Source organism: Pseudorca crassidens, chromosome 4 (genome assembly GCF_039906515.1).
Source record: "Pseudorca crassidens isolate mPseCra1 chromosome 4, mPseCra1.hap1, whole genome shotgun sequence".
Taxonomy (NCBI): domain Eukaryota; kingdom Metazoa; phylum Chordata; class Mammalia; order Artiodactyla; family Delphinidae; genus Pseudorca; species Pseudorca crassidens.
The window spans coordinates 47,226,046-47,251,513 of NC_090299.1; the positions used below are offsets into that span (position 1 = coordinate 47,226,046).

At 34.0% G+C, this 25,468-nt stretch overlaps 1 protein-coding gene across 5 annotated transcripts in view; it reads left to right on the forward strand.

Annotated features, from left to right (window-relative positions):
* Window positions 1–25,468, forward strand: part of SLIT2 (slit guidance ligand 2) — a 382,964-nt gene that overhangs the window by 237,326 nt on the left and 120,170 nt on the right. For all 5 annotated transcript variants that reach the window (XM_067735623.1, XM_067735624.1, XM_067735625.1 and 2 more), the window contains 5 exons: window positions 1,207–1,278; window positions 13,201–13,272; window positions 18,844–18,915; window positions 21,439–21,602; window positions 23,588–23,726. In XM_067735623.1, coding sequence (XP_067591724.1) covers window positions 1,207–1,278; window positions 13,201–13,272; window positions 18,844–18,915; window positions 21,439–21,602; window positions 23,588–23,726 — 519 coding nt within the window. The remainder of the gene's footprint in view (window positions 1–1,206; window positions 1,279–13,200; window positions 13,273–18,843; window positions 18,916–21,438; window positions 21,603–23,587; window positions 23,727–25,468) is intronic.

The window sequence follows — 25,468 nt, forward strand, 5'->3', positions numbered from 1 at the left end:
ATCTCACTTGTTTAAAACTTAGTGCTAATGAGGTCAAAACCACACAGTAAATCTCTGTATCTGCCAGTTATCTCTATTGTGTGACGAGAAGTGTGTGAGCAACCAGCTCTGGTCATAAGAAGCATTGGGGGAGAGAATGCTGGTGAATTCGTCCAATATGCCTCCACAAAATTGGAAAATGACTCCGTTTTGGCAGGCATGTACCCGTGGTCAGTAGCTTCATCTTTCTTTGTGTGCGTCAGTTATCTTGAATTTAAAGATAATTTTAGTACCTTCATTGTTACTTTAATACTTTATTTGATATTTCAGCTTTCTGCTATGTGGTAGTGTTATTTAAAATTTCCTCTTTTCAGTGACATTTCTTGCATGTGTATTTATATCCTACTTGTTAAAGCTAGTAATACTATGTGAGCTTATAGAATTGCATCTGAACTCTGAAGGAAAAATAATGATCCATTTCACGAGATGAATGATTTTTACAAACTCTCATTTCAACTCAAAGAGTGCTTTTTTTCCCTTGATTAAAATGTATTTCTCGATTAAATTAAAATGCAAATATAGACAGTCTGTGTTTATGGTTATAATAGAATTATTTAAAGAAGGTTCTAAATCAACCTGCTGCTAATATTTCATGCAAGAACTGTGGGTTTTATTGTTGGGCCAGTACTGCCGTGTTCCATTTTCAAGATTACTTAAAGTGCTATGAAAACTTAATCACACTGCCCAGGTTTTATCAGTTTTTGCCCAGTCTTCTCTAGGATGTTAAAAGGGACTGCTTTCCTATATACGTCTTAAGTTATGTTAGTGATATTGGAGAAATATGAAGTACTAAAACTTTAGAACCCCTTGAAATTGAGTTATGAACAATTTACTATTTGTTTTAAAAAATATATTTTATTACACAGAAGTGAATCAGCTCTTAAATTTAAGAGAACCATATTTAATAATTTATTATGGAATTAAATATCTGAAAAATTACTTCAAGAAACCATTTAGTCCAACTTTTTAATTTATATTAGATATATAAAATATTTGTATTAGAAATTGCATCTAATGCTATGGATTTAATTATGATCCTTTAGTATTATTTTAGCTTTCCTTTTTTTTTTTTTTGGAAGTGTCCTATCACTTTTCAAACACATTGATTAAAATAATTCTTAAATAACATTTATAACTTGATCTTTTTTCTTTTTTTGTTATTTTTAGTGACCTCAGTGAAAACCAAATTCAGGCAGTTCCAAGGAAAGCTTTCCGTGGGGCAGTTGATATTAAAAATCTGTAAGTATTTTTCCTAATTGATACTGTTTTTTTTTAAATTACCCATTTTCCAAGTTTAATTTATATTGAATAAAGTGTCAGAAAAAAATGGTGAAAGCCTATATACATCTTTATGCTTCCTTAGGAGAGCTTGTAACAATGAGTTTTAAATTGTTTTCACAAGCTATCTGAAGAGATTCTTGTTTAGAAGATGTCTTGAAACTGAAGTTGTTATCAAATTCATTCTTCAAACCTTGTGATTAATCTTGTGAAATCTAAAGAAATTATTTGATTATAAGGTATTTACAATGTATTTTCTTCCCCTTACTGTGAGCTAATTTCAATAGCTCCTTTTTCACTTGTTATCGGTGTTTATTGGAAATGCAGAATATTTTTTTTCTGGAAAGAGTAGATAATATTTTCTTGTTAGAGATACCTGTGGCCTAGAGCTACAGCTTTTTAAAATAGCTTTTAGATCACCATTTTCATTAAATGCCAACAGTGTGAGAATGAGAAAATTGTCTTTCCCTTTGTGTGAATACTTTTCTTGCATCTTTTCCCTCTTATATCTTTATGAAAGAATATATGTATAGCCTTCTTTAAAAAGCAAAAAAAAAAAAAGAAAGAAAAAGAAAACTATGTTTCTGTATTATCCCTTGATAAATCTTTAATCTGGTGTTTTGTGTAGATGTGGTTTTTGTAAGTGTGGATAGCTCTTTACATACCAGGTTTAAGATCACAGTGGCAATCCTAATATCATTGATATATATCTTAATGAATTTAAAAATACCTTGTTAGCCTTTTAAAATGATGGTTTTTGACTCACCGTGAATCTAAAATGTAAAACATTTTCTGTAGCTTTTCCATTAGTTTGGAATGTGGGGGGAAAAGGCCCCTGTGTGCTGAGATTAACTATCAGGAATTCAGTATTTCTTAGCTAGTAATAAACAGGGCAGGCACTTTAAGAATTAACTTATATTCCGAATTCTCCATGGTGGGATCCAACAATATTTCTCCCAGTAGCAAAAGTGAGACAGATGTTTTCCTTCGTCAAAGAGGACTGTTTATAAAGCTACAATTTATGGCCTCTACATCCTCTCCTCAATGTAAATTTTTTTTTAATTTGTACTTTTTTAAAATTTGCACTTTAATTTGTACTTTTTTTAAGTGTATAGGTAAAGACAGAAAAACATAGACTTCTAGTATAAATGTGTAGAGCCGCCAAAATCCTGGCCCTAGGTTTTTATGAGCGTTTACATGTTAAAGAGATTTTATTTGCTTTGTTTTTCATCTCTAATGAAGACATAGGGAAGCCTTCAGATAGATTCAGAGATGTAGGGTGTTCAGAACTGCCGCTGTATATTACATCTGATCAGAACAACATAAAGATCCCAATGTAGCACCTACCCGAGTTGCCTATATGTCTCTGTAAAAGGACAGTAATGGCCAAAGTTGACCACCCTTTGAGAATGCCACTTGCAATCTTACAATAGTATTTTTTCTAAAGCCTTAAAACAGGTGGCTTTTAATCTTAGCAAAGATATTTAGGGAATCCAAGTCTATTAAGTAATCCTTCTCCCATATTTAAGGATGCATTTGGGAGTGAGATACCGGTCATGGTGGGATTCTTCCTTAATTCCTCTTCATTTATTCTTTAAAAATGTGATTTTAAAAGTTTAGAGATAAAAAGAAAAGTAAAATGCTAGCCCTTGTACTTTGAAGAAAGCAATATTGACTTAGCAGGATTTTTGCAATATTTCTCCCCACGACATCATCCCCCCTCTCTACCATTTTAAAGGCAGTTATTATGTATACTGTGAGATGAGTTTAGGACTATCTCAGAATCTCTTGCCATTTTTTTGTTTTGTAAACGTAACAAATCAGTAAACTTCATGGAGCCTTAATTTTTACTTTTATGAAATCAGTATAATAATTTCTTACATTTGCTGTGGTTATTAGAGAAAAACCATATGTGAAAAACCTTAAAACAGTAATATGCTACAAAATATAGTACAGTATTCATTCAGCAAGTTCATTCAGCAACTGCTAAAATTTAGCACTGAAAATTTTATACTAAGGAGAGAGGAAAGGAGAGCATAAACTAATTTGCAATATTAGTAATCAATCAGATAGACCCATGTCTATCATGGGTCAATTAGACATGGAGCTGCAATAATGGGGAAAAAAATCTATCAGAAAGTACTAAATGAATATACACAGGACCCTGATTTATAAACAAATTAAATGCAACAGGTACTGAGGAAAGAAAGAGATAAAAGTATTGATATTGCTTGACGTTATCAGGGAATACTTTAGAAAAGAGTTACTGAAAGAAAATATAAAGGCATCTTCAAGGAGGTTGGCTCATACTGTATACTGGTGAGTAGTGGCCGGTAAAAGCAGACTGAGAAAGTAAGAATTTATTAAGACCTATGCAAGGCCTGATTTCTGGGTTTCGATTGGTTTGGAGGATTAAAATTAAAGTGCAGTGGAATGTGTGTGTGTGTGTATTGTGTGCGTGTGTGTGTGTGTGTGTGTGTGTGTGTATGATGTAAGGAATATTACCTTTGTTTCAAGGCGAACCAATACTAATTCGGAATAGCAGCAGTGGTAAGAAGCATAGCAATCTGCATATGGAGGAAGCCGAGTAGAGTGGCATCCAAATGATTTTAACTTTGGAGGTTTCTGTTCTTATGGAGGAAAGGGGGCTTAAGAAACTATGTGAGTGCTAAATGATGATGTGATGATCAAAAGAACAATTTATTCCTGCTCCCCTCAATGCCTTCCATGTAACAGTGAGAAAGACCATGACAACATTGAGACACCACAATGCATTTACAGGTTTATTTAATTAAATAAGATCATAGTTACAATTTTCTAAAATTTCACATTTAAAAAGCATTTTGCTATAATTAAAAAATTGTTCAAACTACATTATTCAAAAAAATTTCCATTTCATGGGACTTTGTGTGAAGTTTAGTTTTACCATTAAAAATTAAGAAGGATATTTGGTAAAATATGTTAGAACTGAGAGTAAATTTTAATTTGTATTATTGTTAAAATGGTAACTGTATGTCATCAAGTAATGACTCAGTAAAAGTCCATAAATATTGACATTATTAATATTATTAACATTCAGTGTGGGAAGGAGAGGTATAGTGCTTTGTCTTATTTATTATTCCAGTGTGTACGTTTACAGTTTGGACAACCCTGCATGGTGCCATAATGGCTAGTGTTTCGAGTCATTCAGGGACTAAAAGAGCAGAAGTAAGGCTGCACAGAAGGAATACGTGCTTTAGTTGCATCAAGCCGATATTTTGTATAGCGCTGTCTAAAAGACTAGTCTAATGCACTGTACCGAGTTTATTGGATTTACCACATATTCAGGCCTTATTCAGAACAAATTCCAGTTATCAGAAGATTTTCACTGGAAGCACTTGCTTTAATCTTGTGGATTGGCTAAATATGCTTGAGGCAGTATCCTGACAATATGAAATTGATGCTGTGGAAATTTTGCAAATTAGCAGATTTTATTCCTCTTCCTCCAGGCAAGCCACAGTAAAACTATTCTAGACAGCTGGACATTTATCTTGCTCTTAAACATCTCCAGGGAGAACTTCCCATAACTTTTTTGCTTACCTCTATTAATTTCCAAACTGGATTAAAACCTTTATATTTTATTTTGTTACCCAATTTTCTCCACCTGCTACTTAAACCAGTTTCTTTTTTCTGGCATTGTACACAGTGAGATCTGAGAATAACAAGATCGTATTAAAATATCAACTAAATAATAGTGTTTATAAAAGTCACTGGCAGCACTTTTACATAGGATTTACATCTGTGTGTTTGAACTCTCCAAGTATGAATTCAAGTACTGATACCATATCATTACCAAATGATGCCTCACCGAAATGATAATCAATGTTTATATGATTTTCCTTGATAAACTTTGTATCTATATTTAATATATTTAACACTGACTAATAAAGGCTTGGCTGCCTCCTGATCAGTTTCTGAACAAAGACATGTTACATTGTGCCAGTTTTGTTTACAAGTATGTATGAGGCATTTCCATTTAATTGAATAATTTAAGAGAATATTCAAATTATAATAAATCTTGCCTTATTGCTGAGACTTGCAAGATTATTCTCTAAGTAGGTATTTTATGAATATAAAATTTTTCCAAGAGTCTCTTGTTTTTATGAGAAATCATTTCTAGTCATGTTATCTTAAGATTTAAGCAAAGAAGTGCAAATATATGAACTTAAAAATCAAATGGATTGCCAATAGTTACTCACACTACAAAAGCAAACTCTAACATACCTTACATTAGTTTCTTTAATGAGTTGAACCTGAATACTTAAAATAACTAAATTCCAACAAGCATTATTTTAGGTAGACTTTTTAAAGTACGTCATACCTGGTTTTTATTCTTCTTTCATGTTGCGGTATATCCTCAAAATGTACTCTATGTTCCAAACTTTACTATTTACTGTTCATTAATAGATACATTCCTTTTCTATTTGCTTGCATTATACCAATTCCAAAAAATTTTCATCTGTTATGAATCTTACCCTCCTTTTCCAATAAAACTACCTGTTGTTAACAAATAGGTTAAGGAAAATATTTATATTCATTCTTTTATAACATACATTAGTTTACAGACAAGGGTTATAAGATGATTTAAGTTATAAGATGATTTAACTTGGTTCTCTTTGAGTAAGTCATGGTATCATTTGGGAAACAAGAATGCATGGCCATGACTTTTTAGGAAACAGATAACCCAATTTGGGATGCACCGATTCTTGGTGATAAGATTTGGCAAATAGGAAAGAGAAGGTTAATCTGTACGTTGCTACACAGCTATTTATGTTATTTAGAAATTTAATTTTTTTCTGGAACTCTGTCATCTTCAATTTATTTTATTAATGGATCAATTAAAACCCATAGGAGGAAAATTCACAGTTCTATACTAGGTACACAGAAAGACATATATTTTGCTATTTTTTCACACTTCTCTATTTTAAAATATCAATCTACTGGTTTCTTTTTCTCTATCATCTGCATTCTTCATGACGATAAGGGAACAAGGTTGCTCACGTAATATAGAATAAATATGTAACAACCAGAAGAGTGTATTATATATTTAACCATTCAAATGCAAGACTTACTTTAGCTTTGTCCTATAAATTAAGTCATATTTACAGAATGACTACCGTAATCAGCTACTTTTCATGTTTAGTTTACTACATTTCTTGTCATACTTAATTACATACTTTTTACATAATTATCATAAAAATAAAATCCATGTATATCAAATTGAAATTGTAACTTTTAGTGCCCCTAGCTCCTCCCAAAAGTGTTTTCAGTAAGCCTGAGGCTGAAGAGACTTCGAAGGGGAGGTTGGTTTCTCACTCAAGGGGCTTGCTATCTTTAGCGTTAGATTAAATACCACATACAGGTCTTTAGGGGGAGGTAGAACCTTCTGAACAAACCTGTAACAATGGCTCTTCATTTAGATAAATAGCAAATGAAGTTGAGTTTTATGGTATAAGGACCAGGGCGTCTCTTAACATCCAGAATGCTGCCTGTGGACATAGGGGACAACCAGCAACCAGCAGTTGTTTGGGTTCTTAGATGTAAAATGTATTAGGAACTCAGCAGTTGCCACAGTCAGTACCATGGGAACTGTCCATGGTCCTAGAATTTGCCTGGTTTAAACTCAGTCTAAAAAACCACACTGAATTGTGATAATCCGCAACAACTATGGTCAAGTTTGCTACCAATAACCTCTCCAGCATCTCATTTTGCTGTTTCTCCTGGGTGCCTTAGCACTCTTTATTACTGATAGCTTTCTCTCATGTAAAAATGAGTCTAAATAACGTATCTTCATCAACATTTTCCAAAACACAAAAACTAAAAAGAAAAAAAACGCAAGATGTTTTAATTGAATAGTTAGGAATCTAATTCACATATGTATCAGTATAAAATAGTAAGTGTCATGATCTTTCTGTGGCTGCGTGTTGTCCTTGAGACAGAACAGATCTTTAGGTTTCTTACTTCCCCAACCCTGGAGAGCCACTCTTTTCTACCTCTGAGCAATTACAATAACCTGCTAATTGAGTTTTGATCTCCAATTTATATTCTCATTAGATAGTTGTAACATTGCAGCCAGATTTGTTTTCATAAAGCATTGTTTTTCATCCCATCACTGCCTGGTTCAAAATCATGCAGCTTATTAAAAACAAAAACATTTTGCTATAGGCATTATGGCAAAGCCTTGGGGATTTAGCAGAGTATTGTCTACAGAAGTTCTGCAGGGTCTGTAGGAATATAGGCTCTTCCCTGAGAGAGCAGCGACTTTTATCAAATGGCATGCCATCTAGTCTCTTTAGATATTCTGACTAGTCCCAATGTTCTGACACCCATGCAGGCTCCCAGCCCTCTCTCCCCCCGAATCTGCACACAAGTTCTTCGCTCACATCAGAATGGCCCCTCTCTTGCAGACATTTACTGTGAACAGTGTAGAACCTCTGCTCACAAGTGTTGTTTGAACCAGTCTCCTCCATAGGGAATGCTCACTTTTATTTCTGTCTTACTGGATTCTATCCATCTTTTAGGGATCGGGGGATTTTTTTTCTCTTCCTCACACAATTATTTTCGCCTAGGGTAATCTCTTCCTTTTCTGAAATTCTGTAACATTCTTCGTCTACTGGCTTCTTCCTTGAAACTTGGCCATTAGAAATTCAGCAGAAACCTCCATTCGCAGAATGAATAGCTCCTGAATCTCTTTTCCTAGCCACCTGTGTATCTAGTGAGGGCTTCAGCAATACATAGATTTAAATTTGAATCAAGGTTTCACTAAATATTTACTACCTATTTTGCATAATTTATTGAACTTCTGTGAGCCTCATTTTCTTATCTATAAAATCAGAATAATGATAATACCTACCTTTTCAAGTAATTGTGAGAAATAATGAGACGGGTATATCTACAGACCCTGCCATTTGCTATGCATTCAATAAATGCTAGCAATTATCATTGTCAGTTTCAATTTCTACCTCCCTTGATTAGTCTACTTAGACTTACCAGAACGTGAAGGTCAACTTAGTTGTCTTTCCTCCAGTGTCTATTACCATCTCTGTTAGAACTACCTTTAGCTTCCTTCTAATAAATTATCAAATGGATATAACTTTATACCACAGCTTATTCCAATAAAAACTGAGATTCTTTATTCCTATGAGAAAAACATAATGTTACTTGAAAGATTGCAAAAGGGTTAAATTCTCGAATAACATAAATTATTTTGGGTTCCTAAGAAGAGTCCTTTCCTTGGTTATTTCCTTCATTAATGTCCAGGCTAACAGATGAGCTTTCATGCCAAGGTAAATAATGTTTGCTGATACTTCTCTTCTAGGATGTTCATTTATATGGATTAATTTAAATTTTTTTATTCCCTCTATGTATTATAATTTAAATCTTGAACTGCTTCTTAAACAATCATTATTAGCATAAGATTTGTATATTTAGGCACTCATATTCACCTGAATTTTATACACACAGGGAAGAAATAGAACAGATCCTGCCCATATCCTTACCAGCATTTTTTTTTCTTTTTCTCCCATTATATTTATGTTTTATCAGGTTGCTTATAAAATAGTGAAATGTTATTTTTCCCTCATATTGACTGTAGTCACTTTGATGTGTTTTAAGTCAACTAGATTCTTGGAGTTTGTCATCTTACAGTGGTGAGATAAATATGAACGAATCTTCTGTTTCTCATACCTAAAAAACCCTGGGAAAGTGGAGCATAGTGATAATAATTTTGTTGAAACATTGAGAAACTCTGCCTGGCTTAGAAATTATTAAAGAATTTTTATGTTCACTATTGTTTCAGAGTTAAGTATATTTTATGGTGTTCTAATTTTTATAAAAAGAAAATTAGTAATAAGACTTTATTACTTGGACACTGCACTGAAATATGAATTTTCTATGAGTAAGGACAAAACCAACTGAAGTTAATGCAGGAAGGTATGTTTTGTATGTAATTCAAACAGTATGGTATCTAGATTTTTAAAAATGACAACAGGAAATCCTGAAAAAGACTTACTTAAAAGTAACAGAATGGGGAGGGGATATGGGGATATATGTATACAGATAGCTGATTCACTTTGTTATACAGCAGAAACTAACAACATTGCAAAGCAATTATACTCCAATAAAGATGTTAAAAAAAAAAAGTAACAGAGTGCAGTGTCTCCAGTTATATTTCAGGATGCCAAGTAAGCAAATGTCCAACCGTTTTTGTCATTTAATATACCTCTTTTGTAAAATTTACACCTAGCAATGTTATATATTGTCTCTCATTCTGAGAATTAATCAAAATCTGAAGCTAGGCTAAATTATTTTTAGTCTTAAAGACAATCAGATCAGCTTTCGAAATTTTATGTGAGTGAGGCAGAGTGATCTCTCTTAATAAAAACATACTGCATTCTCTAAGACTAAATTTACCAGTGTTAGGAAAAAATAAAATAGGCAGTCTAGAGTTATTCTAGAGCATCAGAAGAGGAGCATCTGCCACTGAAAAGAGAATCATAGAATGTTAATGCTAAGATTAAGCATTAGCTTAATGCTAAGATTTCTTTAAGAAATCTTAAAGAGAATATATTTTTTAACAACATTATTTTCATGAAATTAAAGATAAAGCAGTGGCTTCAAGTCACACTCTTACAAACTAGGACAGTGGAGGATCAGAGAGGATGGGTCGGAATTTGAACAGAAACAAGAGAGGAGGGCTGGGGGTAGGAAATGAGGAGAAGACACAGCAGTCTGGGCAAGAACATGTAGGCTAGATGTTTGAAAGAAACCACCAGTGGTACTATCCATACCGTTCTTTCTCCTGGGAAAATAAGAAAAGCACTGGCTTGCTTCCCCCTGGGAAGTAGCTCCTGTGTCAGGAAAGGATCCTCAAGCCGTCTCTGATGCACCTAGTGCTCTTATCATCCAAAGATCAACACATTTACCTTATGTCTGGGTAAATCGCTGTAACATTACTTTTTGGAGAAGTGAAAAAAAGTCTCTTCTTACTAATTCCTTAATTCGGAACAATTTTACGGCACAATTTATAATCACGTCTAAACATGTCACTAAACTCTTGACTGAACAGATCCTTTCCTGTTTACAGAAAGCAGGAGTGCCCAGGGTTTGCGAGGTGGTAGAGAAGGAAGTGAGTAGCATGAGAGGAAACAAGGTGAAGAGAATTAGTCCAGAAACTCTGAAATAAATTACACTTTTGCGGAGTTTTGACACTGTTTATCTTGAACCATATGCAAACAAATAGAGGTTTGTGCAGAGAGATTTTCCCATGAGCAGTCATGCGGGTACAACACTTTCCATAAACATACCTTTGGATACTACAAAATCTACCCACTGTTGAAAATATTATTTACTTCGATTTTCATTGTCCTTTCAAATGAGTAGTGTTTTCACAAAATACCTTCCTTCTCAGAAGATATTTGAACTGAGATATGATGGCATTCAGGAAACTTTTAGGGACGACTTTGGTCCTATGAGAGCTGAATATTCTTAATGGTTTAGTGCCAGTAAGGGCTTAGATTTCTGTTAAGAATCAGAAGAAGCATATAACCATGAGCAACGTTAAAGAGGGGTAAAATTAGAAAAGTTTCCAGCAGCGTCTCAACTTCTAGTGGTATACAAAAAGTAATCTGTCTTTCAGTACTTGTAAGACAAGATTTGCTTGAGTGCTTTCTGGCAAACTAGGGCTTCCCCTTTGTGTATAGTATGCATGATTTAAAAGAAGCTGTGTCAGCACTGATTTATACATTGACAGCTAAGGATAATAAGATATGGGCAAACATACAGCTCACCCTTTTACAGATTAACCTGGAGACTGCATTAGGCAAATTTGATAGCATTAAATGATTTTGCCAATTTGTCTGGAAACAATTTCTCTTTTGTAGTGTGTCAAGGGTAACACTTCATGCCATTGTGCTAATTTAAATGGCTTTGATAAATTGTTCAAGAGGTTAGAGAATAGTAGTGTAGATATATATTTAGCACTTTAAAAATAAAAAACGGCTATTAACTTAATTGTTAAATGAATTTAATCTGTAAAAATCAAAAGTGCTCAAGAATGTTAAGTGTTTTCTTGGAACTGCAGCAACCATATTACATCATGAGTCTTTAAAAAGTCTTCTTAGAAAATAAAATTATACCTCTGCATACTTCCTAATAAGCAGAAATGCTTTCAGCTGTTACAGTAGCATGAGTGGTAGCTGTTGTTTGGGGAAAGCCTTAGTTTATACAAGCAATAAGATTGTATCTTCTCAAGGGCTCACGTTTTTTATATTGCACATCTTAGTACGCACCATTTGCACGGCATCACGGTAGCCTCTTATATGATTATGTCCTCCAGAGACCTTCTTAAAAATGAGATGTATATTTCATGAGACATTCTCTATGTAAATAATTTCTAAAGTAAGGACTTTGAAAAGGCCCCTCTGAAAGTCACTGGTTTAAATCACTTTGCCTTTATTCAGTCGTCTTGTGAGAGAAACAGCTATTGCAACATTTCCCTTAAAAACCGACCTCAGATTTGAATTAGCCCTTTTGGTGAATTCTGCACTTGAAACAAGGACAAGATTCATTTGTATTAGGATCATAGTCTTACCCTGTACATGTACCTCCCTTCCCAACGCATGCAGAGCTGACAGCTCACCTGACTATTTCATTAAACATTTTGTTTCTATCTCAAGTGAAGCATTAAAATACTTTTTCTTTACAGGAATAATAATATTGCTAAGCATCAAGCTACTAGATTTAAATAAAAACTGCTTATTTGTTAAACAAAAAGGAGAGTGCTGTGGGATTTAGTACTTAGTTGTCCATTTCAACCAAGTAAATTTCTTAGTATGAAGAAGGAAATTTTAATTCCCCAGACAAGCGGCAGGAAAAAGCAAATAAGTTTGGCGCAGCCATTTTTTTCAGTCTTTGAATTTTAGCAAATGAGTACTTAAACTTCTGGAGAACATTCATTTATTTGAATTCTGTATTATTTAGAATGAGCTGATACAGCTTTTAAATGTTTGACTGTAGAGATGTGTGATGTTTTAACAGTCTTGCTGCTATATGTGTTTCATAGTGTTTGGGGCCGAAATTAGCAGCTTTGAGAAAAGCAAATTTTTAAAAATTTCTTAATACTTTTAAAAAACTTGTTTTCTGGAGAGTGGTGTAATTTGGGAAGTTCCTTAACTGAAAAGTCTAATATTTACAGTGCCAAGAAGTCGCATTTAATGATAACAATGCTTGCATATAGTGAAGCTTAATATAAAACAACTGGTAGCTTTGTAAGGTGTATGTCTAGTTGGGAATAGCAAGGAGATAGGTGGGACGTCATTTCTCTTTCCTGATTTGGAGTTCTTGAAAGAAAACTGCTTTTAAAAGAAGAAAACCTAAAAGTATTCTTGCTCTTTCTTGCCAAGGATAGTGAAATTAACATGCAGCTGGGTGTCTCTGATAAATGGATTCTGTTAGGTCACTGAGGGGGTGCATGTGACATTAAGTGATTTACAGTCCTTTACCTTAATGAAATTGTTTCAGCAAGATGACGCTGAAAGCTCTTAATGGATAGCTTTTCTTGATGTAATGAAATTGCATTCCTATGGCATTTAATATAAGGTGCAGTTATTATTTACTGGAGCTTTCCAAGGGCTGCTATTTGCACACACAGTTCAGAACAAAAAGAGGTTTCAGTGACGGCACCGACGCCAGAATGGCTTGTGACATTCTTAAGCAGATGAGTGTATTTGTGAGAGCATTTCAGTTAGTGCAGCCAAGGCTTCAGAGACCCTTCAGGAGACTCCCTTTCACCTAACCCTGCTAGTGTCCAATCTCTTACATATATTCTTCTAATCTGTTTAACAGGCAACTGGATTACAACCAGATCAGCTGTATTGAAGATGGGGCATTTAGGGCTCTCCGGGACCTGGAGGTGCTGTAAGTACCGCTTATTTCTTACTCTTTTAACGGGAGCTTTGTGTCTGGGGAGTGCTAAGGTGGATGCTTATCTGTTAGCTTGAAACCTTGTGTCAAAATGGTTTCCCAAAGAGAGCCCTTAAATAACTCACAGCGAATACAGAGAAGAGTTGAAATGTGTGTGTGCAAAACCTTGCATAGCATATCTATATGCTTAGGTAAAATTGTCTGATTTAGAAACGACACTCAAATGTTCACACGTATTGTCTTTTAAGTGTTTCTCCTTATGATAAAATAGTCTCATACACAGGATTTGTGAGAATTCCCAGAATTGCTATATATTAAGATAACATCAGTTGCATAGGAAACATTACAACAAAAAATAAATCTTAATAGCTGATATGTTGGTATGTTTTAGTTGCTGTGCAATGGAAAGACATTTTCTCATTTTAAAATGTCATTTTAACTAGATAACTTACCATCTCTGTAAGGTTACTTTGAAAGGTACTGTCTAAATTTAATAAGCCGCCCACTAGGTCCATTTTAAAGTCTTCACTACTGACTTTGTAAAGCACTACACACAGATTTGAATTATAATTGACATTTTCTGTCTTTCCTTGCTGGACAGACATGGCTGACAAAATTGGTTAGAGGTAACTGAGTAATCTCTACAGACCTTTGACACTGTAAAATAATTTTAATGGCATTGTTAATTATAATGAAAAATAATTTTAATGAAAACTAGAGTTACTCAAGCTGCTTAAGCCACCTGTACATTTCTGAAAAATTTCCCCAAAGAGTCACCTTTCTAACTTTTTAAGTATACTTACTGATTTCTCCCCCCAATAAAATATATTTCTATGCTATAATTCTCCCCTGACTCAGTTTGTTCAGAAATATGAAACTGAATTAAATGTGAAGAGGTTTTGAATTTTCAGTCCATGTGTTAAATGTTATCCAGAAATCCTCCTGAGAAAAAGATCCCATTGCTTTATAAATTGAGTTTGAAGAGCAGAATGTAATTCTGAAAAAAGTTGATTGTTTCAACTAGAATGGCTTATTTTTCCAATATTTTCTATATGATTTTGGTTTTATTTGCAAGTAAATGAATCGAATTTCTCCGTGTGTCATGTGCTGCTAAGTTATTAATTATTTTTAAAGAATTATGTAAGAATGAGTTGATTGAGGTAAATAGCTCTGAGAGTATATACTGTTCTCTAACCACTTGAGAGATCACCTTTGTTTCTGTTGATAACAATCTAACTTATTCTAAAGGAAAACAAAATCAAAGTGCTTGTTGTACACATTGTAGTTGTAAGGCCACTTTTAAAATTGTGTTCCAGAGCCATTTTTAATATAGGAAGCTCACTAATGCTATTTCAGAGTGAGAATAATTGCGATACAACTATGATTTCATGATAGTGGTCTGACGTCAAAACCATAGTCAATGTCACTAAACTTTATATGTGAGGAGACTACCACAAGTGTTACTTAGTTGAACAGAGCAGAATAAGTCAAAGAATTTGTTATTAAGTCAGTGCACCTAACTGAGAATATGAATGATACCAAACATTTAATGCAAAATTTGCTAAATGTTTTGAATGAATTAAATCCCATAAAGTACTTTATTATTAAGTAAAAGAACTTAAATACTTACTAGCTATAGAATAACTAATATATGTTTAATATACTGAGGAGGTATTGAGTGCTCCATATATATTGAGAGAGAGAGAGAGAGGAAGAGAGAGAAAGTTCCTGCTATGTGTCAAGCTCTGTGCTAGGCACTGAAAACACTTTACCCACAAATACAATAACTATTCATTTGCTTTTTTAGTTCTAAACTAGTATCATTGTTTTTAGAAGCAGGAAGTTCAAGAAAACAGTCACCTCCTATATTTTGTCAGGTTAGCAACATATCTAAAAGGTGACTTTTGCAAGACCCACTATCACGAAACACACCAAAGTGTGATAAACATCTCGTGGTTCATGGAATTAAAATCAAAATCTAAAATGTTGGGAACTCTTTTGAGGACCTTAATAGATAGGTCTCAAAGAGTATCTAATGGACAGAGTTTGTTTGCTAAAGAAAAGAATTAAAATTAGCACAATACAAGAAAATGTGAATTTTTTCCAAATAATTTTAATATTTTATATTAAATATAAAGTCAAGCAGACATTCTTTTAATATATATTAATCTTTTAATGCTCATAATTTATGCAGCCATTAGAGAAATTAATTAATGAAGAATTTAAGGCTAAATTGGCTAGAACGCTGGAAAGACTGACTTTGTTAAGCCATAATCTCTTGTCAAGTAGATCAAAGGTTTACCCATTATAAATGTCTGGTCTGGGGCTTTTTTAATATAGAGTTACCATTTTTTATATAGAGTTGCAGAAAGAAATTTACCTGTTTTGCTTATTTTTATCATCCATGACTCTTTAAGATATATCTTTTTATTATGAGGAAATAATGAAAGAGCATTAATTTGCACATCACCTTAAATTTTGGATTTCTAATGTTTTGGATATTTTAAAATTTTGATTCTGTGAATCATGTGTGAATATATGAGTATACTGAGGCCAAACAGGAGAAGATGGGGGTAATCATACTGAACCATTGATGGAAATTTGTTAGATTAAAATATATATTAAGGGAGAGAATGAATAAAGTTCAAGAAGGAAAAGCCAAGGTAGATGAAAGCAAGGAGGCAGTTTATCGCTTGCATGTAAAACGAACTGACTTTTTGTGGAATTCTCATTGATAGGGTTTAGAATTAACTTTATTTTCTTAATAAGAAGATGATGTCTCAAACATAGCATTGGAAACTAAATGTAGATAAATATTTTCTTTTTCTTTGGACACTAGATTCAGAAATGAAATACATTGCTTGAGTTGCCAGTTTTATATGGTTTGTTTTTCTTTTCTATAGAAGGGACATAATTGAATTGAATTGAAACATAGTGGTTCAAATCCATTCAATATCAGACTTTCTGCCAAATCCTATGCTTAGCACTAGGGAATAAGAAAGAATAAATCAAGATCTAAGTCCAAGAGGGCCTACATGATTACCAAGGCTAACATTTCTTATTTACACACCAGGATGTCCTTTGTACAAGAACATATTCTCATTACATAGAGAAAATCTTGAGGTTGAACATAGAAATAGACTTCCATGCAGGAAAAAGTGTTCACAAATAAAGAAGTACAGCATATAACTTCACATTGTTTCATAATAGGAATTGATCATGGCCATAACACATACATGTCATCATACCTAATCAAAAATTATATTTATTGTTAATTTCAAAATAACTTAATTTCATTGGTTCCACATATTGTTCAGTTACCAGGTATTAATATCAATATTGCTTTGCCAGCATCAATACTGAATAAAAATAATGAGATAATTTATTTTTTTAGTTGCGTTAAACAAATTAACATTTTGAGAAAAGTCTTCAAATTGATAGCCACTGGCTTCGGCATGCAATGATAGCTCTTTTGTGGGGAATTATAAGAAAATATAGTTCAAAATTAATGCATGTCTGCCTAGTGTGAATTGCTTAAAAGAAAAGTTGTCCCCCAAATCACATTTCAGTATGCTGTATACTCTGAAGATTTAAGCCATATAAAATCAGCATAAATTTTGAGGGTAGGAAAAGGGGTCATTTAAAGCAAATCCCTTTGAGAAGTGAAACCTTTTAGTTCAGACATCAGGATATGTTTTAATGGTGCTTGGAAAAATGTCTCATTTCACTCGAGTACAGGAAAATACTAGAGGCTTTCGGATAACATGAGCCGACCAATTCAGTGCTTTATAGATCCTTCATTCAGTGGGTTTTTTTCTATATGACTTAGTTCAGATCATTTGCATTAGTTCTTATATCATTCAATACATTGCTAAACTGGATAGTAAAGAGAGTCAGTGCATGTTCTAGATCTGTAGCTGTCGTGCCCTGCTTTACTGAGAAGTTTAAGTAAATCCCTCTACCCCTGAACACCCCATATCCCACCATTGATAACCATAGCCACTGGCTGGCCTAAAGTGGCCTCAATGTATCTTGCTTAGCCCAAACAGACGTGGCCCGTGGACTCTGAAATATTTGAGTTAGTTGCCAGTATTTAAAAATTAGGAAGATTGATCTAAAAACTTCCGTTTTTAGTTTCTCTTGAGAAAATCAGATTGTTTGGCAGCTCTCCATTACAGCAGAGCAGCAGTCCATCAGAGCTGAATATTAGTTGCTACAACAGAGAATATCATCACTATCACCAAGGTCCTCTTTGTCCCCAGGGATCGGTCTGCTCTTCCCCGTCTCTCTTCCCCATTTTATTTCTTTACAAGCAGCCTGCTTCTCTCATGTATGTTTCCTGCATGGCCTCTGTAGGCAAGTGAATGTGCAACCTCTAATTCAAACCCTTCTTGAATATCAAACATCATCCACCTGTACCAAGATCCATCTTTCCTGCCTTCTTCAGCAACTGCCCTGTTTAGTCATCACCCTACTGTATCTTCTATATACTGGAATCATTTGTCATCTCCACACTCTGCTCACCCATTCCTGGGATAACGGTCTTTTTCACTGTTTTGTCACAATCAGACTTCTCCAAATGGAGACAAAAAGATATCTCTCTTCTAAATCTTACTAACTCTAAGTTTTTGTATAATTCATCTCTGCAGTTGGGCTGTATGCTATTTTAGGACAAGATTTATGCCTGACTTATTTTTAGAAATTCCATGTTACCATAAAAATAAGAGCAATTCAGGACATATTTGATGAATGAATGAGTAGTAGTGGTAGTAGAAATAGTAGTAATAATACAACTAACAATGCTTGTGTTAGAGGGAAATTAGGAAAAGTTTGAACCAAGTGAGAAGTATACTTATTTTCACCGTATCTCCCTTGACCACCCATCTTCTTGACCCTAGCTTCAAGAAACCATGATCACTACACAGCACTAAACAAAGAACAGGATATGTGGCTGCAACTAAAAACCGCTAGAATATATTAAGCTTTTACTATATTGCTACAGCATGTCACTTCTTTCCTACCCAATGCAAGTACCAAATATAGATATTGTTCTTCCTACTCAAATTTCAACAGCGGCTGCTGTCCACAGTAAAGAACAATTAACAGGACTCTGTTCCAGGACCTGAAAGTACTGATTCTGTGCCATTGCTATGAGATTTCAATTGGAGAATTCAAATGGGTTCATTTACTCGTGGACACTAATTATACATAATACCCTTAAAGGAAATATAACTGTTTAATTTTTCCAACTGTGACTATCTCACGTTCATTTCTTAACCAGTATCGTAAATCGACATGTATGTGCACAGTGCATAAAGCTACATGGTCAAAGATACTATGACTCAAGTCACAAATTAGTAATAAATATTTGATGAATGCATAGTAATATGTTAAAGTATGAAATTTATTTATCGTCTTGTGTATAATACAGTTCATTCTTGATGCCATCTTTACCAGGTAATCGTTCTGCATAAACATAATCACAAGAGGTTTTTTCTGTGTTAACATATGGAGTGATCAATAAATTTTCATATCTAAAATTTCTAACCTTTTTTTATTCTACAGCACTCTCAACAATAACAACATTACTAGACTTTCTGTGGCAAGTTTCAACCATATGCCTAAACTTAGGACTTTGTAAGTAGCCACAATATATATATAAAGTCAATTTAATCAATTAATGATTCCCCTTAAGTACTGTTTTTAGTAAGTAAAGAATATGACCACTAGATCATCATGGGGTAGACAAGGGAAACACCACTTTTTTAAAAGTTCTGGATATGATATTTGAATAAATGAACTATTATTCTGAAAACTTGAAAGCTTCCTTTTAAATGATGTGTGTTATGGGAAGTTTGGGGGAGGGAGAAAAACATTTACTTTGAGCTATTGTGGAGATCACATTTCATTAAGAAATGGAAGACTCCTTGATTGGCTGTCAGAAATGATAAATGGTAAATCTCTATGATTTTATTACTGTATGGCAAGCGATCCTAATAAAGCTAAACTGGCTCTCCAGCATTCTTTGTGACGTAAAATTACAGCATCACCCTTTAGTGCTTCTGTAATCAAGGTTGTGTCAGCATTTATATTTTAAGATATCTTTTCAGGAGGTACAGATGGACATTAAAATATTTTAGATGGATAAAAATGATTCTCTAATAAAAGTATTTGATACAGCTATCTTTTTCTCTTAGAGAAAAATTAATCCTCAAAGCCCAGGGTGGGGTATTTAGTTAAAGCATTTTCAGTGATAAATAGCATTTGAACTGGGTTTCAGAATCACCTTGACCTAAAAATATATATTATATACAACATGTGAGAAATGGTGAGAAACAAAACCAAGCATTGGACTTTTTGAAAAAATATGCGTTTTTAAGTAGAGTAAATATATTTTGATAGGGTTTTCAAAATATTTTTGTTTTACAATAATTTATAACTGAAAACGTTACATTTATTTTCTCTCTTTAATCAAAAATCAGTTGAATTGCCACTTTTTAATGAATTAGATAATACCAATACTAATGTCATTTTTTCCTCACTAAAACTGAGCTCTTCATGGGATATAATTTCCTTGGAATATAATATAGCAAAATAAAATCATTCTAAAAGTAAGCAGGCATAACTAAGTTTTGTTTTCTTGGGGCTATCAGATTGAGACTAACTGGCAAAATGAAGAGCCCAGTTCACTCAAACTATGTTTAATGAAGTTGGTTTCTCATTAGTTTTAGCTAAGTTTTTAAAAACAAATTAAATAGTATAGTGTGTACAGTGAGTCTTATTTTCTTGTGGAAATCCACTACAGTTTGTCTTACTAATCAGGTTTTTAAATTTTTATATTCTTTTCTCATTTCAAATGTGTGCACATCTAATTGAATCATCATAATGTACTTGGTTTCAATGGAAATATTTAGAGAGCAATGATGTGGAATGTGCCTTGTGGCTTCCAAAAGATGCCACTTTGACCTCCAAGCAAACTTCACCAGAGGTCACCCAGCGTTCCCAAAATGTGCCTTTCTGTCCTGTGGCATGCTGTCTAGTTTGGATGCAAGACAGTCTATTCCATACCTCCAGGCTCAAGGAGAATGTAAAACAGTCATCTGACTTTAAATTCCCTTGCTTTGGTTGTTTCATTATTCTGTATTATCATTGCTACTTAAAAATTCCATTTTTATGGTCCAATTAGCTTTCTGGACTGGGTTCCATGTTTTAATATCCATTACTGTTATTGGGTTATAATCGAGCACATCAGCTAAAAAGGGCTAAAATGGTATTACCATGGCATAGATGATTCTGGGAATGATGCTTTGATTTATAGCTTTGGATGTCCTTTTCTTTAGTTTGAAAAAACATAAAAGCCAGTTTGAAGTCATTTACCTAATTTAGTGGATACATTTGTCTGATATTTTATTAATGGAGAAGTGCTATTTACCACTTGGAAGGGATCCATGATCTGGTGTGGACCCCTGCCAGCGTAGAGGGGGCTGGCATAATTACTTCACTCCCAGCCATTTATGTCTTTTAATTTCAGTTCCTGCTCTTTGAGGCTATGTCCCCAAGAGCCAAAAGCAGCTAATCCCTTTTACTGCGATTAAACAAAAAGAAGGAAATCAGAATAGGGATGTGAAAAGAAGTGGTTTATATTGAATTATTATTCTGTCGGGTTCAGCAAAAAATGAAAGTGACCTGCTAAAAAAGTTTTGCCAGCAGTTGCCACAGAGACTAATAATGACAAGACTAACTGGTATTTCAAACTGGGAGCCACAACTTTTCTTAACATGCCTCCTACCCCTGCCTGAGCCCAGACCTCCCCATTCCTCCACCCCACCCCCACTGGCTGCCAGTATGTTGGGACTGCAGAGCAATTTGCCTTGGACTTCTTTGTGTCTCTTTGTCCCTTTGAATAGACGCAGGCAAAAGATTTTCATGGTCATGTTCAAGCTTCTGTATACTTGCTTAGCTCAGAGGTAGATGAAGAAGGACTTGAGTCTGTGGTTATAAACCAGTTTAATTTTTAGGAAAATAATTAGATTGGCATTTATTAAGCTTTAACCTATTTATAGGTAGAGATGAAGTTACATGTTATTATGAATGAATTTTCCAAGTTTTGAAATGACTCTTTTCTGTTTTCTTGCTTTAAACTTCTTGGCTCTCATTTAGTCGACTCCATTCGAACAACCTGTATTGTGACTGCCACCTGGCCTGGCTCTCGGACTGGCTACGCCAAAGGCCTCGGGTGGGCCTCTACACTCAGTGTATGGGGCCATCCCACCTAAGGGGCCATAACGTAGCTGAGGTTCAAAAACGAGAATTTGTCTGCAGTGGTAAGGGAGAAAGAACCTTTCTGTTTTCATATTCCCGTATGCTATGATGTAAGGAACTGTGTAAGGTGCATGCTTCAGAGGTTTCACTGTTCCTCACTAATGTGCAGTTATGCACTAATCACTCTGTGTTAGGGATGATGTCATAGGCTCTAAGACATTCGTGCATGGTTGGCAATTACTGATTACTTTCACCTAAGTTATGATGAAGGATTTTTCGGTTTTCAGTCCAAGGGAAAGATAAGAAATTCCTAAATTACAGTTCTGTTTGCTACTCATGATTTTACCTTTAAGTAAGAATTTATTTCTATTTTGATGTTAACAATTGCAAAAATGATGAACTAATCTTGGATCCCGGCTGGGAAATTGAAAAAGTAACAGAACTGTAGTTGCAAAGTGACAAAATACTTTTCTTGTGATGCAGTCCTACCTAAGAGATAAATGACTAACTTTAGTAACAAAAATCTGAAAACAAAAATAAGGCACCGGTTATGTAAAGTATCAATAGGTGACATTCAGTTAGTTCTTTCTATGTGCTTAAGCATCAGTCTAAGTATTTCACAAATATTTACCTCATTTTTACCTCCCTCATAACATCTGTCGAGAAATGTAACATTACATTAAAGTTTAAAATGCTGAGAAAAAGAAATGGTAAGTAACCTTGTCAAAGGTTGTAGAGTTAAGTCCAAGGATCTCAACCTAGGCAGTCTGATTCCCAATCCATATAAATTATTTCTGCTTCAGAAGTGTCTGTTCAAAATAACAATAAAACAAACATTTTAAATATTTGTAATGCATCATAAATAGCAGTTTCCTAAAGGAAGAGTGAGAAGACATACTAGTTCAGGATTCTATTTTATTACTATCCTTTAGACCTTTTTATGTATTTTCTCATGCTTTTTGTAACCCAAACAAAATTTTCTTATAATGTCATGGAATGTGCTCAGTAGGTCTGATTGCTTTATAAAAAATTAAGTAAGGAAATGACTAACAATTCGTTACTAACCACTTTTTTCTCTTTTCACTTTTTTCCTTCCTGTTTTCTAGATGAGGAAGAAGGCAAGTTCACGTTTCTTGTTTAGACTGAGACTATTTTTGTAAAGTGTGAGAACTTGTTGAGAGGGACCTGGTTAGTAATTAGCCTGTAGCTTCCTCCCCGGGTATCACCACCACTCGAGCCCTTTCTCTGCAGGGCAGAGAGGTCTGGCCCTGCTGCAGGGACAAACCCAGCGTTTGCAGATGCCTATTTGGTACAAAATGCCTGAGAGCCTGTTGTTCACCATTTGAACAGTAAAATTTCAATACTGAGTAGTAAAATACATACCTCTGGGTAACTACTTAGCCTAAAATCTTAAGCCATACAAAGTCAAAAAAGGAATCATCTAGATTACAACTAACAGAATGACCTGATACAAATTATTACAACTTCAAAAAAAGCGGTAATTTTGAACCTACCCAGAAATCAAACTTAGCATCATCTATTTCCCCCACACTTATTGGTACATGATTACTTATTTAGACAGTTATGTCTACCAAGAGGGAAGTTTTACTGTTTCCCTTTCCTTCTTTGAGTTAAAGTAAGTTAAGCTACTTAAATTCAATAAAGACCATGCTCTATCTAAGCTTATTAGAAATGAAATATAGATTAGTCTGAAGTTGCTGCTTTTTTTGGAACTCATAATAAATTTGAATAGAATTCTAGTTTCAAATCAGAATTTAACCTCTCTCACAAATCTTTCAAATTTTAAAAATTATCATTTTTGTAATTAGTTTTAAAAAGCTCATTTGCTTTATCGGTACTGACCCCAAAACATACGTGCATGCTTCCTAAAATATATTGTAGAAATATAGTATCATTTTATAATCAGGTATTTAGAGAAATGCATTTCTGTTTAATAACGTGCTTTGTTATTTTAGCTAAGTTTGTGTGTTTCACAATGATGAGATTGAGGAGGAAAAACTATAACTTCCGTTTGTTTCTTTTTCAGGTCACCAATCATTTATGGCGCCGTCTTGCAGTGTTTTGCATTGTCCAGCTGCTTGTACCTGTAGCAACAATATCGTAGACTGCCGTGGGAAAGGTCTCACTGAGATCCCCACAAATCTGCCAGAGACTATCACGGAAATGTATGTTCCCTGAATTCCCTCATATCCCCCCACCTCCCCAATAACCCAAGCCATGACTTTCTTTAGGAGATTCTGGGTTTATCAAAGGCCAAACTGATCCATTAGCTTAGACAAATGTTTCTTTCAGAATTGTATTGACCTTGACTCTGTTTAATTAAATATCTTATTGAAGTGGCTAGGATTTTTCTTTCTTTTTTTTTCAACACAGGTAGAATTAAAAGGAATGCATTTCAAGGAAAAATAATACTTTCCGTTTTCTTCAGAAGGTGTTATTAGGCGCTTTAGGAAAAATAAGAGTATGAGTACCTCATTTATCCAATTGGTTCTGGAGATCTGCTTCTGCCCATTTATAGCTTGGAGTGGTGAAAAATAAAAGAAAAACCAAGCTGGGGTAATAAATCGTAGAAACAAGATAACTAGATGATGTCTGCCTTCTCAAGACAACACGTTTTAAAATGCAGTTTCACTGTTTTGTTTGAACCGTTGTATAGTCCACCACAAAGGATAAAAAAGATAATATTATCAAGTCAAAATGTATAAGATTTTTAAATTAGTGAGCATTTTAGCTTACTTGAGCCAATGGCTACCTCCATCAAAAATTAAATTCTCTCAACAAAATATTTCATACCTATTTTGTATGCAGCTGCTGGATTCATTTCTGTGTCCTAGCCAAATATAAGTCATGTGGCTAAAACAAGGTCACATAAGATGTAAAGAGGACTACTTTTACCATCTTGGGAAGTAAGCATTAGGAAAAATCTTTACCTTAATATCTATTAACTAAGAAAGCACCTCTTAACCACCCAGCCTACCATATACTGTTTTAGAAGTTAATTCTAAATTTGAATTAAATAAATATTTTGGGACATATTTGGTTGAAATAATAAAGTAGGATCAACTTCTTTAGATAGGCCTTCATAGTAGGCACCAAAAAAATTAAGTTATTTTCAAGAACTATTCATTATTTTTTTCAACTGTTAACTGCCCTAATTTATCTTATATGAGAATAATCTTAATTCATAAGACCCACTAACATTATTTTAAAGTATTTAATATGTGCTTAAAAGGGTACTTAGAGAGATGCAATACTTGACACAGACAAAGAATATATGTATGCACATAATAATATTATTCTCATCAAATTTTTAATTGATGAAACACTACCTTGGCCATAAAAGACATTTGTATTTTTTAGCTGAACCTTGAAAGAAGAACAATATATGGCTTGGAAAGAGGCAAGAGACATTCTGCGACAGAGAAACATTGGGGACAAAGGGCAGAGGTGGCAGTGAGCATTTTGTTTTAGGGATTGCACAGTTGAGTCTAATTAGAGTAAGAGGTGCATGTTGAGGCATCATGGAAAATAATGCTTCAAAAACGACATCTCCATCTAATTCTAAAGCCACAGATTACATAAGGCCTCTCATCTTAGAAGATGTAATATATGATGGAGTAGATAGTAGAAAGACATAGTAACTGTTCCCACAGAGAAATAGTATATCCATCTCTCCAGGCACAAGCATTTATTAAGTAAACACTTATTATTACATAAAGGCAGCATGAATTCTCCACAGATCTCCATCAAGTGACATGCAAGTTAAAAGCTATAAAATGAGGTACAAAGTAATACATGTCGTAAGAGAGGAAAAAATAAAGTTCAAGGTTTTTATTTTTTTCATTAATTTTTATTGGAGTATAGCTGCTTTACAATGTGGTGTTAGTTTCTGCTGTACAGCAAAGTG